Source organism: Chiloscyllium punctatum, chromosome 8 (assembly GCF_047496795.1).
Source record: "Chiloscyllium punctatum isolate Juve2018m chromosome 8, sChiPun1.3, whole genome shotgun sequence".
In the NCBI taxonomy this organism is placed as follows: Eukaryota; Metazoa; Chordata; class Chondrichthyes; order Orectolobiformes; family Hemiscylliidae; genus Chiloscyllium; species Chiloscyllium punctatum.
The window spans coordinates 88,520,499-88,539,116 of NC_092746.1; the positions used below are offsets into that span (position 1 = coordinate 88,520,499).

At 37.5% G+C, this 18,618-nt stretch overlaps 1 protein-coding gene across 4 annotated transcripts in view; it reads left to right on the forward strand.

Annotated features, from left to right (window-relative positions):
* The window catches only part of acbd5a (acyl-CoA binding domain containing 5a), a 75,510-nt gene that overhangs the window by 45,861 nt on the left and 11,031 nt on the right, over positions 1-18,618 (forward strand). For 3 of the 4 annotated variants that reach the window (XM_072576004.1, XM_072576007.1, XM_072576006.1), the window contains exons 4-7: positions 1,507-1,624; positions 1,824-1,856; positions 4,227-4,361; positions 17,623-17,856. In XM_072576004.1, the coding sequence (XP_072432105.1) occupies positions 1,507-1,624; positions 1,824-1,856; positions 4,227-4,361; positions 17,623-17,856 (520 nt within the window). The remainder of the gene's footprint in view (positions 1-1,506; positions 1,625-1,823; positions 1,857-4,226; positions 4,362-17,622; positions 17,857-18,618) is intronic. The other variant, XM_072576005.1, reaches the window with a different exon arrangement.

Consider the following 18,618-nt stretch of genomic DNA (forward strand, 5'->3'; position numbering starts at 1 on the left):
TCCACATATTTTAATAAATTCAAATTATGGCATGATTCGACCCCGTGTCCTCAGAACATTGGCCTGGGAATCTGGATTACTTGTCTAGTCACATTGCCACTACATTATCACTTTGCCTGACTGGAGAAATGATACTGTGCAAAATATTGGAACTGCAAGTTGATAAGCCCCTGGGTCCTAATGGACTTCATCCTAGGATTTGCAAGCTTGTGCTTTTTAATTTTCTAAAATTCCGTAGATTTGAGGAAAGATCCATTTGATTGGAAAATAGCAAATATACTTATTCAAAAAGCTAGCTATTGTTGAATGTTACAGCAGGACACTTAGAAAACTCCTTGGTAATTGGGCAGTCAACATGGTTTTGTGAATGGGAATGGTACTTAATCAATCTATTGGATTCTTTGTGAGGAAGTAATCATGCTGTAATATAAAGGAGAACCAGTGGATTTACTGTCTTAGATTTTACCTTTTGATAAGATACCATATATAAAAGATTATTGCAGAAAATAAAAGCTTGGGGTATAGTTTGAAGGAGTATAGGTATTGTTTGAAAATTGGCTGGCCAAACAGGACTCAGAGTAGAATTAAATCAGTCTTTCTCTGTTTGGGAAGATGTAACAAGTAGTTTGTGAAAGGTACTAGTGCTGACGTCTCAACTTTTTACAATTTACATAAGGTTATAAGACGTTAGAGGTTCCTTCTTGAAGAAGGACTCCTGCTCAAAACATCGATGTTCCTGCTCCTCAGATGCTGCCTGACCTGCTGTGCATTTCCAGCACCACTCTAATCTTGATATAAGACGTTAGAGCAGATTGGGCAGTTCAGCCCATTGAAACCATTCAGCCCATTCAATGAGGCCACGGCTGTTCTAAAAACCCTCAATTCTACTTTCTTGCTTTTTCCCCATAACTCTTGATTCCCTTGCTGATTAAAACTCTGTCTGCCTCAGCCTTGAAAATGCATAATGATTTAGCCATAACAATCCTCTGCAGTGGAGAATTCCACAGATTGGTGATGCTCTGACAGAAGAAATTTGACTTAAATGAAGGATCCTCTATTCTGATATTATGCCGTCTGGTCCTAGACACACTCACAAGGGGAAACAATCGTTCAGTATGTACCCTGTCTAACCTTACTAAAATTAATTCATTTTTGTGATATTTGTAATACATGGGAATTGCAGAACTTGAACTTGTGATTATTTCCAGCATTGTGAGTCAAGTATATGAATTGCGTCTTGTAAATTGCTTCTTGCTTTGCTGCTTGCTATTTCCTTCCGTTTCTCATGCTTGATTCAACCATGTTTTTTCTGGAGGGCCTAAATAGAAGACATGCTGCAATGATGGGAGAAGAACAAGACTTAAGCTATTTTCTTGCAGTTCCAGATGTCAAACTTACTGGTGAATAGAATTTTCCAGCCCTACTTCAGTGTTCTTTTCCAGGCATAGAATAGAGTTCAGAGTTGCTGAATGGTAGATTATGAATTATCTGTTTTTCACATTATAGATCCTTGAATCCATGCCAATGACTGAGGAGGTGGAGGAACTGCTTCGTGTTCTTGGTCCATTCTATGAACTTGTTGATGACAAAAAACAACCAATATCGCCTTATGCAATCTCATCAGGTTAGATATTTTAGAAAGTCATATAATGTTTCTATTAACTTCAATTAATTGTTTGAACTCTTTGTTTATGTTTACCTTAACACTACAAGAAAATAATATTTTCTGCTGTAAAAAGAACATTACTTTATCGTTTGTTTCAAGCACATTTTAATAATGTGTTCTGATGTTCTACTTTCTGCATCCTGCGTTGACTATGCAGGCCGATTGGAGAAAGTGATTAAATCACTTGAAGGTAAGGATTATTTCAAATGCATTTTTCTTTTGCATGAATGGAACATTTTACATCTGTTGAAAGCATTTTCTGAAACTTGGATAATTTCAAATAAAAAATCCACCATAGACGTCAACATTAAGGCACAGACACATCTGAGAGGGCCTTTGGGGGATGAATAAACATGATTATATGTGTGAAGTTCAGTTTTCAATGTGGGGAAAATGAAATTGAATTTGAATTGAACTGAATTGAATTTATTGTCACGTGTTCTGAGGTACAGTGCGAACATTTTGTCTTGCAAGCTATACAGATTACCAGAGTTAAGTAGCCCAAATAAGTAAATAATAGGTAAACAGGGGGCAAAAACAAAAACACAGGTACAGGCGAATGTTAAGAGTTTGAGTGTCCATTCAGTATCCTGACAACAGTAGGGTAGAAACTGTTTTGAAACTGGTTAGTGCATGTGTTCAGGCTTCTGTACCTTCTCCCTGATGGTAGAGGTTGGAGAAAAACATTGCTAGGGTGGGATGGATCTTTGAGAATACTGGCAGCCTTTCCTTGACAGCAGGCCTGGTAGATGGATTCTATAGATCGGAGGTTGGCCTTTGTGATTGCCGGGGCTGAGTTCACCACTCTCTGTAACCTTTTCCGATCTTGAATGGTACAGTTGCCAGACCAGGTAGTGAGACATCCAGACAGAATGCTCTTGATGGAGCACCTATAAAAGTTACAAGGGTATTAAAGTTACCATTTAGTCCAGAGTTGATCCTTGGGTGCTGTGGTTATGTCATGGTTATAATGTTCAGTTTGAATTTGAAACAGAGCAATTTAAAAAATTGCCTTTGTTTAGTTTTGCTGCTGCAGCAACCTTCAGTAAATAGCATTTAAGGTTAAAGGCACTTTGCACAAAACAAAAACTAATTGTTCTAAGTTGAATTATTTTTTAACCCCCAAAAAAATTAATTTTGCTCTTTTTAATTCACTCAACCAATGTAACAGTAATTGCTCAACAAACTTGCATAGATCAAAGCGTTTAAACCGTAGGTCATACTTTTATATTTTGATTGCTGCAAAAATTGTCTTTCTAATTCAAGTTAAAACTGTGGCTATATTTTTTATATTTAAAAGGCTTGACTTCTCATGTTAGGTGACAGCTACCATGTTAAAGATATTTTGTCCTCCAATATTATTTTCTTCAGTTTACCAAAAGCAAAACTGGCACCTTGGAGGTGGTGGTAATTTTTGTCTGTGTTTGCTTTTATTGACAGTTGGCTCCCAAGATACATGTACTAAACCTTCCAGGACCTCTGCTTGATTTTACTCTGTGTTTAGTTGTATTGTGATTTTTAGAGCTGGTTTGAAGTGAATTTTACATTTTTTAATATATATAATAAAATGCCCATTGTTTCATTATGTTTTGGAGTAGGAGTTGACAATGACCTGGAGTTCAGGTTCTGAGTGAGCGCACATAAGCATCATAGAGCCATGGAGATGTACAGCACTGATACAGACCCTTTGGTCAACTCGTCCATGTCAACCAGATATCCTAACCTAACTTAGTCCCAATTGCCAGCACTTGGCCATATCCCTCTAAGCCCTTCCTATTTATATACCTATCTAGAGGCCTTTTAAATGTTGCAGTTGTACCAGCCTCCTCCACTTTCTCTGGCAGCTCATTCCACAATTGCACCACCCTTAGGTGTTGCAATATTGCCCCTTAGATCCCTTTTATATCTTGCCCCTCTCAACTTAAACCTGTGCCCTCCCCCACCCCAGGGAAAATATTTTGTCTGTTTATCCTATCCATGCCCCTCATGATTTTATAAATCTGAGGTCACCCCTCAGCCTTCACGCTCCAGGGAAAACAGTCCCAGTTTATTCAGCCTCTCCCAATAGCTCAAATCCTCGTAAATCTTTTCTGAACCCTTTCAAGTTTCACACAATCCTCCCGATGGAAGGAGACCAGAAATGCACATAATATTCCAAAAGTGGTCTAACCAACATTCTGCACAGCCACAACATGACCTCCACCTATATTCAATGACAAATAAAGGAAAGCATACCAAATGCTGCCTTTACTATCCTATCTACCTGCAACTCTACTTTCAAGGAACTATGAACCTGCACTCCAAGGTCTCTGTTCAGCAAAACTCCCAAGGAACTTACTATTAAGTGTATAAGTCCTGCTAAGATTTGCTTTCCCAAAATGCAGCACCTCGCATTTATCTAAATTAAACTCCATCTGCCACTCTTCAGTCCAACAAAATTAATTGGTATATGGAATTTAGTAGAGATACTTCTTAGATCATGCAAAATTTCTGATATTTGCAGTTTGCCCTTGTTCCATATTTGATACATTTATCTAGTTTCTTTTTCTTAAATATCCAGATCTTGGCAATGTTTTCAGCTCACCCAAGAACTGTAATAAGATGAATGGAAAGGTTGAAGGCAATGATAGCGGTGCAGAATCTGAACAGGAGGAGGATGATGATGATGATGTAACAGATGGTGATGATAATACAGGTAAAAATACAGTAAATGACCTGATTATAATTTTCTTAATCATAGCAAAATATTCTATAAAAGCATCGACATTCAGAGCACAGTTTGGGTGGAATATATTATTTATTTTTTTAAACTATGGAGATTGAATTTTGTATTTTGCATAAACTCATGAATATTTTGGCTTGCACAAAAACTACATCAGCATACTTTTAGAAGCTACAGATTTAGTGTGAAAGTTTACAATATTAGTAAGGATTTACTGCAAGATTTTTCACTTGGAAACTTGCCAAATAGCATTGCAACTAATGTTTTGGCAGTTTGGAACAACATAGTACTGAAGTGTAGTGTAAGCTGTTCATAACCAGTTGACTTGTGTACTACGTTTTGACTATTTAAAGCAGCTGTTTATGCCTTATTTCCTTTTCTGTTCCACTTTACAGGTTTATACTTGCTCACTTCAACTATTGTGCAAACTGTTACATACCGGAAGGATCAACTATTTACCATTACTTTACAGCTGTGGTTGATTTGTTGCAGCACGCTACAGCTGCCCTGACAGCTGGTTACTGCAGCTAATTATTATTCTAAAGTGAAATTGTAAACTGCAGAACCATGTTCTTCATAATATTCGCTAGTTAAAGTAACACTGTTTATTATGAAATTGATTTACCACTGACTGTTATTGTTTGAAATTGGGATTTGCAGTTGTTCTCTAATGTAGCTGATTTTTCTAGGCTGGTACAATTGCAACATTTAAAAGGCATCTGGATGGGTACATGAATAGGAAGGGTTTGGAGGGATATGGGCTGGGTGCTGGCAGGTGGGACTAGATTGGGTTGGGATATCTGGTCGGCATGGACAATTTGGACCGAAAGGGTCTGTTTCCATGTTGTACATCTCTATGACCTGTTTTCAGCATAACCATATCGCATATCTTCATGCATATTCATTTGGTTGAAATGTGAATTCCAAAAACTTGGAGTTATAATCAGCTCCTTCGTTTGTTCCAGAAACTCAAATAAATTTTCAAGAAAGCGTTCTTTCTATTGTCGCAACATCTCCATTTATGTTGTCTGTTGTAACCATTTATTCCACAACGTTACTTTTTCTCAACTTAATTATGTTTTTGCATGACCTGTCCTTGACCCTCCTGCCAAGCTCATTAATGAAAAACCGGAAGAACGGCAGGTGCTGAAAATTAGAAACAAAATAGAAATTGCTAGAAAATCTCAGCAGATCTGGCAGAATCAGTGGCAAGAAATCCAAGTTAACGTTTCAGGTCCTGTTCAGGTTCCCTTGAAGGATCACTGTGCCACAATGTTAACTCTGATTTTTCTGCGCTGCCAGACCTGCTGAGATTTTCCAGCAATTTCTGTTTTAAAGCTCATCTGTGAATTGAATTCTTGATAGTGGACTATTTTGGCTTATTTATAGTGGCGAAATGATAACTGAGAATTGACTTAAGATTTTCTCTTTTTATGACATTGCTTTCTTTACAAAATGAGAATAAAGTCCCTGAGTAGCATTGATGCAAACTCCACGTCTTCAGTAATATTGTTTAACTTAAGCAGGAGGAAAATTGAATGATTTAGTTAAGTGAACATAGTGGTCTGACCAGTGGTCAAAAAACAGCTGAAAGGAATCGTAGTAAAATAAATAGAAAAGCAAGTTACAAAATCGAATCATTTAATTCTGATTATTTTTAAAACTGTTGGAATGCCCAGATTGTATTAAAACATATAAATCTTCCTATTAGATCTTTTTAGTAGTGTTGAGCATGCTAAACTTTTTTATGTCACTCAGGAAAAACATTGAGCAAGACATAAGTAGTAAGATTGACTCGTATTAACAAGGTGTAATTTACTTTGATTTAGAGAGAACTAATCTCCCATGTCTTACAGAGGAAGACAGGTGGACTAATAAGCATCTTGTAAATGTTCTACAATTCAGTTAGACAATGGCTGCTTTTTACCGCCTTTCCATTTACTTCCCTTTCTATTCTACTTCACTCAAGACAATTACCCAACTTGAGTTTATCAGTCTCAATCTGGTAAATTTTAATTGACCCAACATTTGTAGCTGTTGTTACAGATTTCCAGTATTCTTATGAATGACTGTTATCAGTTTCACTTCTAAATGTTCAGGTTGTAACTTTAATACTATGCCTTCGTGTTCCATATTATTCTACTAAAAGAAGTAAATTCTATGTATCTACCCTATTGAAATCCTTTTATCAATTTGAACTATCTTGATTAGATAAAATCTTCAATTGTCTGAACTCAAGGAAATACAAAACACTTTTTTGTGCAACCTGTTCTTGCAGTTTAGTTCTTTATGCCTCATACAGTGTATTATTCGGATAATTTTTGTGTTTGTATTCAAGGCCAGTCTATTTTTCAGAGATTTGGTGATGAACTTATTAAGCCCTGCTGAAGAGTATCTGGCCAGACTCCAGACCAGACTTTTATTTATTTGTGCACCAGAGAACCCATATTCGTTTGCTCCACTACAGCTCTTAGCCTCTTAACAATTATGATTCCCTCTCGATCTCTCCGCCATCAATAATTAAACCCTGTCTGGTATAATCTTCCACTTCTCTCACCAGGCAATGGCCAGAGGTATTATCGTTAGACTATTATTCCAGACAATGTTCTAGTGACCGGAGTTCAAATCCTGCCATGGCAGATGCTGGAATTTGAATTCAATAAAATTCTGGAATTAAGAGACTAATGATGATCATGAAATGTTGTCGACTGTTGGGAAAAACACCTGTCATTCACAAATCTCCTTTAGGGAAGAAAAACATCCTTATCTGGTCTGGCCTACATGTGACTTCAGATTCTCAGCAATGTGGTTGACTGTTAGCTGCACTTGGGGAATTAGAGAAGGGCATTACCAGTCAGCAACGCCCACATCCCATCCCATGAGTGAATATTTTTTTAAAAGTCTAAGGGCCTTTAAATTTAGCAGATTGCAAACTCAAACATAAAAGTTCTCCCAGTCCTTCACCCAGGACAGTAATTTATGAAAAGTAAGTAATATAGTAAAATACTGAGACCAACCCACCAGTCCCATTTCACTAATTGCAGAAGTTCTTTTTTTTTATCACTTCTCTCCTACCAGCTGACTATTTGTCAGTTTGTGACACAGGTTATTTGCAGTTTCACACAGTTGTAATTTTGCTGATATTTGCTTGTGTCAAAACTTTATCAAATGCTTTCTGGAAATCCAAATAATTGCAGTCTTACTGATAGTTAATAAATATATGTTAGTAACCTCTTCAAAGATTCAATGAAACTTGTTTGACATGAGCTAACCATCTCAAATTCATGCCAGTCAGTTCACATTTGTCTATGCATTGCCCTTCCCTGAACTGAATTTTGCAATCTGTGGGTGGGAACGCAGGCAGGTAGACACATAAAATTAGGTCCCCAGCCATTAGCAGCATTCCTTCTAACCATCTACCTGTGCACACCTGTCGCAATTTTGTGTGCAAGGGGAAGGGTGGGTTGCCTGCACATTTTCAATTTGGGCAATTTAATGATTGATTATTCAATCAGGTTTGATGGCTGACATGTAAGCCTGTTTCCAATGTGCACTCTGAGAGCACTGATAAATGAGAGGGTTTAGGGTACCTCATTTCTAAGTCCTCATTGTGAATCGATGCCCCTATGTTTCCCACCCCTCACTGCTTGAGGGTCTGCCAGCCTGGCCTTGGTAATCTCCCAAATGTAACATTAAATATTAATTAATCTTAGTTTTTACTTATCACTGAATCCAGCTTGACCCAAACCCTCCTTGATTTGAAAATATTGTTCTGAACAATTGTTTTTAATACTTTTTACTTTTTACTATTTCATTATTTCAACGATTTTGACTATTCCACTATTCCACTGTAAGTGAAAGTTAAAATTTCCCATTAGAACTGCATGGTTTTGATGCATGCTTCTCTGACTTCTGTATTTATATATAATCTACTCAATATCAAGAGGATTGCAAACAGCTTTTATCAGTGAATCACATCCTTTGTTGTTCCTTCCCTCTGCCCATTGTGTTTCAGCTGCCTGTTTGCCAGGACTAAAATCTTTACTTCCTACTGCATTAATTCAGTCTGATATCAAAAACTGGGACTTCTTTGACAATTTTCTGTTCTTTTTTGGAGATGATTTGAGCTAGAAAATTTCCCTTTATTTTCTACATTTGGAAAGCAGCCCTGGTGGTGAAATTCTCTCAATGTGTTTCCCCTTTTGCTATTGTGAAACTTAGAATTGATGGTACCACATCCTTTTTATTTCTATATATAAAGTTAACTGTCAACTTTTTTTAAGCATTATATCACTTTGTCACAGAGACATCTGTTTCCTGCCATCAATTTTTTTAAAGACAGAATGTTTTATGATCTGTAAAAAACAAAATTAGCATTTCTGCAGAAGAAAATTTGATGTGCAGTGCTTGTATTTAAAATGCAATAATTTTATGAAGCTGTTTCTCAAAGTTGTAGACATTTCTAGTCTGAGATGATGAGCTATGAGTGTGGCTTAATTTTGCCTTGTAATGTGATGTTAAAATTGTGCTAAGTTAGCAAGCGTCTATCAGGATATGCAGAAAGAAACAAAATGTGTGGTCGGTATAAGGGAAGTTATACTTCTTCACCCACCATTAGTTTTTAACTTTTTGTTATCTCTCCCTATGGCCTCATCACCAAAATGCAAGTGATGATTTTCCTAACAACTTGTGTGTTTACTAGGCCCATGATGAAATGACTAATGTTCTCTTTTGTGAGGAACGATTACCATTGTTTGCCTGACTTTTTACTTTATTCCTGTAATAATTTTTTTCAAAAGAACGGAACTCTCTCTTTATTGGCAGTGTTATGGACCAGACCAAACTCCCTGCAAACATATCAAGGAGATAGCTTAGAACCTAACTTTCATCATCTTCAAAGGCAAGTGTAAGATGCTATGTTCCAGATGTAATTCGATTGGTCACACTACTTAGCTTTAAGCAAAACACACTTTATTCTTACCCCCAGTTAAAATATAAGCAAAAATGAAATTGGAATAACTTAATTGGAAAAATTCACAAAATAAAAGATTATTGAAGTACTTAACTGTTCCAACATAACATCCCATGAACACACAGTTGGCAAAGGCAAATTCAGTAAAACAAATTGCTTCATGTGCAATTCTGGCAGCAGAAAGAAAACTGCAGCTTTTAACCGTAACAGAGAGAAAGATGTAGCAGCTTCCACAATCACCTTCAAAAACCTCTAGAACGTAGAACATTACAGCACAGTATGGGCCCTTCGGCCCTCAATGTTGCACCTACCTGTGGAACCAATCTGAAGCCCATATAACCTACACTATTCCATTCTCATCCATACGCCTATCCAATGATCATTTAAGTGCCCTTAAAGTTGGCGAGTCTACTACTGTTGCAGGCAGTCCGTTCCAAGCACCTACTGTTGTCTGAGTAAAGTAACTACTTCCTGACATCTGTCCTATATCTATCACCCCTCAATTTTAAAGCTATGTCCCATCCTGCTAGCCACCATCATCTGAGGAAAAAGGCTCTCACTGTCCACCCTATCTAATCCTCTGATTTTCTGATATGTCTCAATTAAGTCGCCTCTCAACCTTCTTCTCTCTATCGAAAACAGACTCAGCCTTTCCTCGTAATTCCTTCCCTCCGTACCAGGCAACATCCTAGTAAATCTCCTCCTGAAAGCTTTCACATTGTTCCTATAATGAGGGGACCAGAACTGTATGCAATACTCCAAATGTGGCCGCACCAGAGGTTTGTACAGTTGCAGCATGATCTCATGGTTCTGAAACTCAATCCTTCTACCAATAAAAGCTAACGCACCGTATGCCGCCTTAACAACCCTATCAACCTGGGTGGCAACTTTCAAGGATCTATGTACTTGGAAACCGAGATCTCTCTGCTCATCCACACTACCAAGATTCTTACCATTAGCCCAGTACTCTGCATTGCTATTACTCCTTCCAAAGTGAATCACCTCACACTTTTCTGCATTAAACTCCATTTGCCACCTCTTAGCCCAGCTCTGCAGCTTATCTATGTCCCTCTGTAACCTCTAACATCCTTTGTCACGATCCACAACTCTACCAACCTTCGTATCATCCACAAATTTAATGACCCATCCTTCTGTGCCCTTCTCCAGGTCACTTATAAAAATGACAAACAACAGTGGACCCAAAACAGATCCTTGCGGTACCCATTAGTAACCGAACTCCAGGATGCATATTTCCCATCAACCACAACCTTCTGTCTTCTTTCAGCTATCCAATTTCTTATCCAAACCGCTAAATCACCCTCTGTATTTTGTGCAATAGCCTACGTGGGGAACCTTATCAAACACCTTACTGAAATTTATATACACCATGTTTCCCTCATCCACCTGTTTGGTCACCTAAAAGAATTCAATAAGGTTTTGAGAGGCATGACCTACTCTTCACAAAACCGTATTGACTATCCCTAATCAACTTATTCCCTTCTAGATGACTATAAATCCTATCTGTTATAACCCTTTCCAACACTTTACCCACACCAAAGTAAGGCTCACAGGTCTATAATTTCCAGGGTTGTCTCTATTCCCCTTCTTGAATAAGGAAATAACATTTGCTATCCTCCAGTCTTTTGCCACTATTCCTGGAGATAATAACAACATAAAGATCAAAGCCAAAAGCTCTGTAATCTCCTCCCTGGCTTCCCAGAGAATCTTAGGATAAATCCCATTCGGCCCAGGGGATTTATCTATTTTCACACTCTCCAAAATTGCTAACACCTCCTCCTTATGCACCTCAATCCCATCTAGTCTAGTAGCCTGTATCTCAATATTATCCTCGACCACATTGTCTTTGCTTTTTCTAGTATGAAAGCTAAACTAAAACCCTGTTCTGTGGGAGTATGCCTCCACCCATTCATGCAGCTTCAATTGTTCCAACTTTATAAAATAAATTACCAAAGGCTCCACATGCTGTTTACTTTACTGGCTTGGAGGAAACCGCTAGTCACCTTTCGCTTAAAACGTATCTTCCAACAAAAAACAGGACAAAATAAAAACCATAGTACAATCACAGTAATGTTTATTTTACTGGTAATAGCTCTTCAGTAATAATACTTTAATGGGTTTTCAGGAGGGAAACTGCAATTTGATTCAACTGCTCTACACCAACATAGGGACAGCAGTTTCAATCAACGGGTGGGAATCAGAAAACTTTCCAATCAGATCTGGAGTCAGGCAGGGCTGCCCACTCTCCTGCTTTATTTGTGTGCTGCATAGAGTCATTTGCCAAGTCCATCAGGAAGGATGTGAGCCTGAGAGGGGTGACTAATCCTGGCAGCAGGCACCTATAAGTTAAGGCTTCCCTGTACATGTATGATGTCACCCTTTTCTGCTCGGATCCACTGTCAGTACACAGACTCTTGTATCTGCATCAGTATAAATGCACATCGGGGACTAAGGTAAATCGAAGCAAGAACTAGACCATACTCTTTGGAAACTGGGCTGACCAATCCTTTACCCCCTTCACCATCAGGACAGATCACTTGAAGGTGCTGGGTGTTTTGTTTGGAGGGACTGGGGCATGCACCAAGTCTTGGGAGGAGCATGTCACTAAGGTGATGCAGAAATTGGGCAGATGGGAGCACCAGTCTCTCTCCATGGTGGGGAAAATGCCTGGTCATCAGATGTGAAGTGCTCTGTTGTTATACGTGGCGCTGGTCTGACATATTCCCTGAACCGGTGCCGCCACAGTCATCCAAGCCATCTTTCACTTCATGTGGAGATCAAAGATAGACAGTGTCTGAAGAGACAGCATGTACAAAGACCTGGACAAAGAGGGAAAAAGCATAGCCAACGCTACCCTCACCCTGATGGCCACTTTTGTGTGTGGCTGCATCAAGCGGTGTGTAGATCCTCAGTACACATACACCAAGTGTCACTACGCACAGAGGTCCTACCTTTCCCTGGTGTTGCAAAAGATAGGCCTCACTGCTGTGGAACGCTTCAAGTAGTTTGACTGTTCTGTATCACCTGTCCTTCTTGGAGAAATTTGTGAAGGAAAACATCTTTGACCACAAGTCCATGAAGAAGACTTCAGCACGTAGTGCCCTTAAGACACTTCTGGATAAGGAGAGGGATTCAAATTTTATACTTCTAATTTGCTTCAATTCTAGTACCATCATCTCAATACCAAGCTGTTATAACAATGCGTCAACTGATTGCAGTTGTGTCAAGTTGTGACTGTTCCAGCCATCCTCTCACCCAAAACTAACCGAATAGTAACCGTACTCTAATATTCTTCTCTGATTACATCTTGCATCTTCTAGCTGCTGTACAATTAGCTACCTACTCTACAAATAGTGTTTGAACTGGACACTATGTAACTGCTGTTCTTTCTTGTGCCATATTGTTTGATAATATGGACTTGCTGAGAGTGACTTTTCATTACAACATGAGGTCGAAGATTAAGCAGAGGTAAATTTACATATCCAAAACAATTGTTAGCTAGGTCCATTATATCAGGAAATTTGACAATGCCCATGCTAACATATTATTTAACAAAGTGTTGTTGGCTTAGAGGGCAGGATAGCTGACTACTGTTGGTAGTATCTATTGTTTTGCTAGCATCCCTCTAAAGAAAATTCATAATGCATATATTTCTCATTTCAACTAACTATAAAAGACAAGACATGGAGTTTGATATTCAAGTTGATTTGAGATGTTGGTAATCTAAGAACAGTGGTAGAATGACTTAAACATCAAGAAAATATAATTACCAATAGTAATTAAATTTAACATTATTTGATGTTGCATTGTACACCAAAAATATGAAATAAAAACCATGTTGTTCCACTGTCCCTCAAAATAAAACAAAGTTCAAGGACTTCGTTTCTGAATACTACCACAAATCTTTTTGCACACATATTGACCCATTTGAGATATTCGTATCCATATGTGCAGGAGATACTCCTCAAAGGTGCAAGCACAATTGTCAGAAAAATTGTTCTGCCATTGGCAGATGGTTGGCTGTTTTCACACTTTGTGGTTTGAGTTTTTGACCTAATTGCTTTAAAAATATTGAAGTGTATCCTGACTGGTTAATATTAGACAGTAAATTAATTTCACTGTAATAGTCTGAAAGATTATTGATGCACAGTTTTGCAAGCTTCTGTACTATTAATTTGTGACATAAACATACAATTTGTTCATCTGTTTAAAACATTTGAAAGTTATAAATCCAAGGTCAATTCACCAAAACAAATGGAAAGTCTGTATATTTACTCCAGAGTTTTCAACATATTCTGTTTATGTTGTATTTGATTTAAATTTTTAAACTAATAACATTTGATACTATTTTTATTCTATCTTCATTGTTAGTACATCAGGCTGTTCGTGATAAAGATCTTTCACTTGAAATAACTGCATTATGCATATATAAGCTTGAATAGCAATATTGTGTCAGTGGATATCTTAAATAGACCTCAAATTGAATACAAAATGGCTGAAGGAGAGGGAAGCAGTTGGAAAATTATGTTGGGCTGGTGCTTTCTATGCAAGTTGACCTTAGGATCCTTGTTTTTCTGATTTAATGCTCTTGATAGATCTGATTTGGTCAGATTTATAGCTGGTTGTTAACTTCAGTACATCTGATGAGACTGTCAGAGTTACAAAAAACCCTTGGTAATACACGCAATGGTAGATTTAACTCAGTATAGGTAACTACACAGTACTGTACTTTGGAATTGGAAAAGATTTGATAATATAATTGAATTAAGTTAAATCAGAAAAAGGCTGAGTGGTTTGATATGGCCTATATAAATTAAGTTATTACAGAGTTGGCAAGTAGTAAGATTGAGCTGGTTTGCCAAAACAGCCAATTGAGGCCATTTTTCTCAAGTTGTACAGTGGTCTAGCCAGGCTGAACTCTCAATAGTGTGCTCAGTTACAGTCACAAGGATATAAGGGGATATCCGAGCTCTGGAAATGGACCAGAGACTAGCCAAAACATGAGTAGAGAAATAGCTTGAAAACTATTTGGCTCCTGAGATATGAGAGGAATGAGGACAAGAAATATAATTGAAGATTCTTTGCTACATGGAAAGTTAAATAATAATGTTAGGACAAAGCGACAACCTGATGTAAGGAAATGCTGCTTCATAAAAAGAATTACAAATACCTGTGATATACTTTTAGCCAAGGAAGAATTCTGGAATCATTCAAGTGTTTGTTATTATGATTGAAGACATGACAGTGTTCTTGGTGAAGCAACTGTTAGTTTTATCTTGATTTATGTTTTACCAGAATTTGTCCTGGGTATGTTTTTTTTGGATTTTTACCACCCAGCAATGAAGGTGAATGGAGATAATGTGTTTTGCTCCATTGGGTTGTTTGTCTTGTGACTGTGAAATGCAGAATGTGCTGATAATGAAGCGCCATGATTCACCAATAACACATTGATGTAAATATGTTAATTCAATTAACAAAATGGATAAGTGTATTTCATGTAACTGTCTAAAATGAAAGAAATGCCCACTAGGTTTCATTTATGAACTGCAAAGTAATCCATCTATTATGTACAAAACACTCTTAAAGCAACTGGTTAACACCTAAGCTATCATCCAGAAACTTAAAAAAAAAACTAACTATTCGACTATATATGGTTAATCACTACAAAGACAACACATGCATGACACACACGATACATACACACATACAACACAAAAAGCCACATCTCCTGCAAATATTATGAACTTTCTAAAATAAAAACAACCCCTGTGAACCATGGGTCTGGAAATAAAGGATTAAATGGGATGAATTATCTCTACAGGCTTACACCTGTAAATTGATGGGTATCCAGTCTGATTGTAAATAACTTGGCTTCAAATCTTTGGCGATTGAGCACAGTCCAGCTCTTGGATTTTACCAGGTAGATAGAAATACTGATATTTGGACGCTCCATCAGATTTCCAGAGACTGCTACAGGAAAACAATATTTCGAGAGAGAAGTTTCTGGTTTCTGGGATGCCTTCATTATTCTGACTCCTGGGAACAAAGTTTCAGTGCAGAAAGTGTTGCTAAGCAATTAGGGCAATAAACTCCATCAATCCCAGTAATTTAAGGCAATAAGCCCCATCTCTTATCTCCTTGAAAGCTTTGCTTAGCTCTTTCTTCACAATAACTTGATTTCCCGTGAGCAACAACTGCTGCACATGTTAAATTGTTGGCTTAATTTCCAAGATATCACCTTTTTTTTCAATGCTCCGACTGTCCAATTAGTTCAAATATATCAATTTTTCTTGTTAGTCTTTGAATATAGATATTTGTCTAACAGTTGGTAATAAATAAATTTGAAAAGCTAATGAATGAATTTTCACCAAAACTTGGTATACAATTAGGGCATGTCCAACCAAAGAATTGATTTAGTTTTGGGTGAAAATCCATTACAAATTGATTATTTTTCTGGAATGTTGTGGAGTGTTTGATTTAGAATGTAATTGATTTGGTTTAACATGTGGATTGTCTCAGGAACTATTGTGAAATTTGTCACAACCGTCACAATGTGAGCGGAGTTTTCAGCACAGGTTATTGGATATAGATTAGGCTGAAGCATCTTCAGTGTGATGGATGTTTAAAAGTTCTTTTAACTTTGAGACTGCAAATGTTCAACCAGGTAGGAAAAGCCTCAAGGTACATTTATACAATTGTCATAACATTTGCACAGTGCATAAGTCTGCACAGTACTTATGTAGCAGTTCCAAACTTTACTTCAAATATTATGATTTAAATGAGAGGATCTTCCAATAGTGCCTTTTATAATGTTATGACTGCTCCCTCTTAAGGAAATTTAGTTACTTCTCTGAAGATGTAGAAATGAATTTATTGAAACATCATGACCTAGATTTTCAGATGGTCACTTTGTTTCTGAAGAGTGGATTAAAGTTCTGCATAGTAACCCTGTGACATCTCCATAGCAGGCTTCAAAAGAATTATTTGGGCAATTAAATATCAGGATTTTTTTTCTGCTTGGAACTCTGAGAGCATGCATTTAAGTCTGAAGATTCTGCTGGAGTTAAGTAAACATTTAGTTATAAAAGGTTAAAATCTTTTTAAAATATCTAATCTAACTTGGGAGTAACTATTAAACTGCTATGTCAACTTATCTCCCACGTTCCCAACTATATGTTCCCAAGAAGCCAACTCTATACCCTCTCTCAACCCAGAACACTATGTCTCTGCAACCAGACACTGACATTCCGGACCCAACACACCCTTCCCCTCTATGCCCAGGAACCAAGAACACCCCTTAGGACTGAACATCTTTGCCCTGCCACCAGACCTAACAATGACCCGTCCTTGGTGCTACTTCACCTGCTGTCAGAACCTACCAAGCTACGCATCCTTAACCTACCCTGTACCTTCTCCCTCCCCTGCTTGACATCTCAACCCTACCACTAGCTACCGCCCCTACTCGATATCGACCCCACCCCTCACTTCAGATCAAGCTACCCCTAATTTGAACCACCTCCACCCAGTTACCACCTGAACTCCACTGGACCTGATATAATGCCCCCTCCCCCCCTCTGCCAGTCAATAGGATAATCGGATGGAAAATGTCGAACTGTAGAAAAATTAAGCACAGCAAAGTGATTTATCTATCATTTCTGCGTTGGCTGAATAAACCAGCTGCCCATTCTCATCACACTTCGCAGCACCTGGCCCATAGCGTTGCAGGTTGCAGCGATTTTTGTTTTTTGAGACCCAGAATCTATTTGAATGAGTTGACCACATTAGACTACAAATATTGAAATATTGGTTTGTCTTTGATTTCAACTGTCTTAACTCCTACTTTTCTGCTCGATCCCCAAGTCCTTTGATTTCCCCTAAAGCCCAATAAAATTTACTGTTCATGTCCGTGATTGCTTTGTTCATTTCAATCTGGTGTTTATTCAGTTACTACAAAGCTGACAGAAAAGCAATAAAGTTTGCTAGTTTTTCTTTTGTCACAAAACTTTTGTTGTGCCATATTTGAATTATACTAGCAGTTTCTTTTTAACACAGCATCAGACAGGATATTGCTGCTCTCGCAAATCCCTCATAGCTTTAGCTTTTTGTGGAATTATTGCTGTGGGGAAGTAGCACATAATCTGGAGCTGTTATCTGCTTCTAACTGTACTTTACTGTTGAAAGAAATGCTTTTTTTTCCATTTAATTTGAATAAGTATTGACCTGTTCTCATGTGTTTTCCTCTAGAAGAAGATGAAATATTGAAACTGAAGGGCATAACCCAGAAACCGGCAGATGTGAAATTGGAAGATGTGAAACCAGGATGCCAACTTTCCCAGGACACTATTGGTGAGGTAGAAAATCCCTGTGCTGTCAGTGATGGTCCAAACCCTATGTCAGTACTGAATGCAGAGGACCAGGAGGAGGAAAACAAAGCAAAGGCTCAAACCATACAGCCACCTGACATCAACAGCAAAATTGGTATGACTTGCAATAACTACAGTCTCAAGAACATTCTGATACTCTGATTTAAAAGCTTCCATGGAATAATATCTATAACTGCAACATTTTTTCATTTCATTAACCACTCATTTGTCTTGCTGTTTTCCATTTACCCCAGTTTATCGTGAAATTGACAGAAAATATATTTTTGATCTCCATTTGTGTTTGCATAAAATGTTTTTGCACTTACAACTAATAATTGTCGAATGTGATTGGTAACCTACCTTGGAAAAAGGAAGAATCACTTTAGTTTTCTAGTTACCTTATTTCTCCTTGCACAATACAATCTCAGTTATGAAATTGCCAAACTTCTGTGAAATTCCAAAATAAATTCATAACTCTTATCTCCATCATTTAAGAAATGTGACGTGCTTCGATATAGCTGCTAGGTAAACAAGGTTCAAACTAACAGCAGTTCTTCACTTAACCTACACATATGCTTAGAGCTAAAGTGTACCTGTTTAACATTGTTATGTTGAATTTCTCAACATGTATGAATGATGAACCTAGCTGATACTAGATCCCAGATTGTGAAACAGTTTGATAGATTATATGCTGCTTTTTCTTTTCTTTAGTTAATTAACGTGATTAGTCATTGAAGCATATTGACACAAGGGTACATATTCTGTTTAATAATAGAGCTAATGTTTATTACACAAAATTATTTGTATATAGGAGCAATTAAAATAATCTTAATTCTACTGTGTTTTTTTTTGAAAGATTAATGTTGTAACCTGTTTC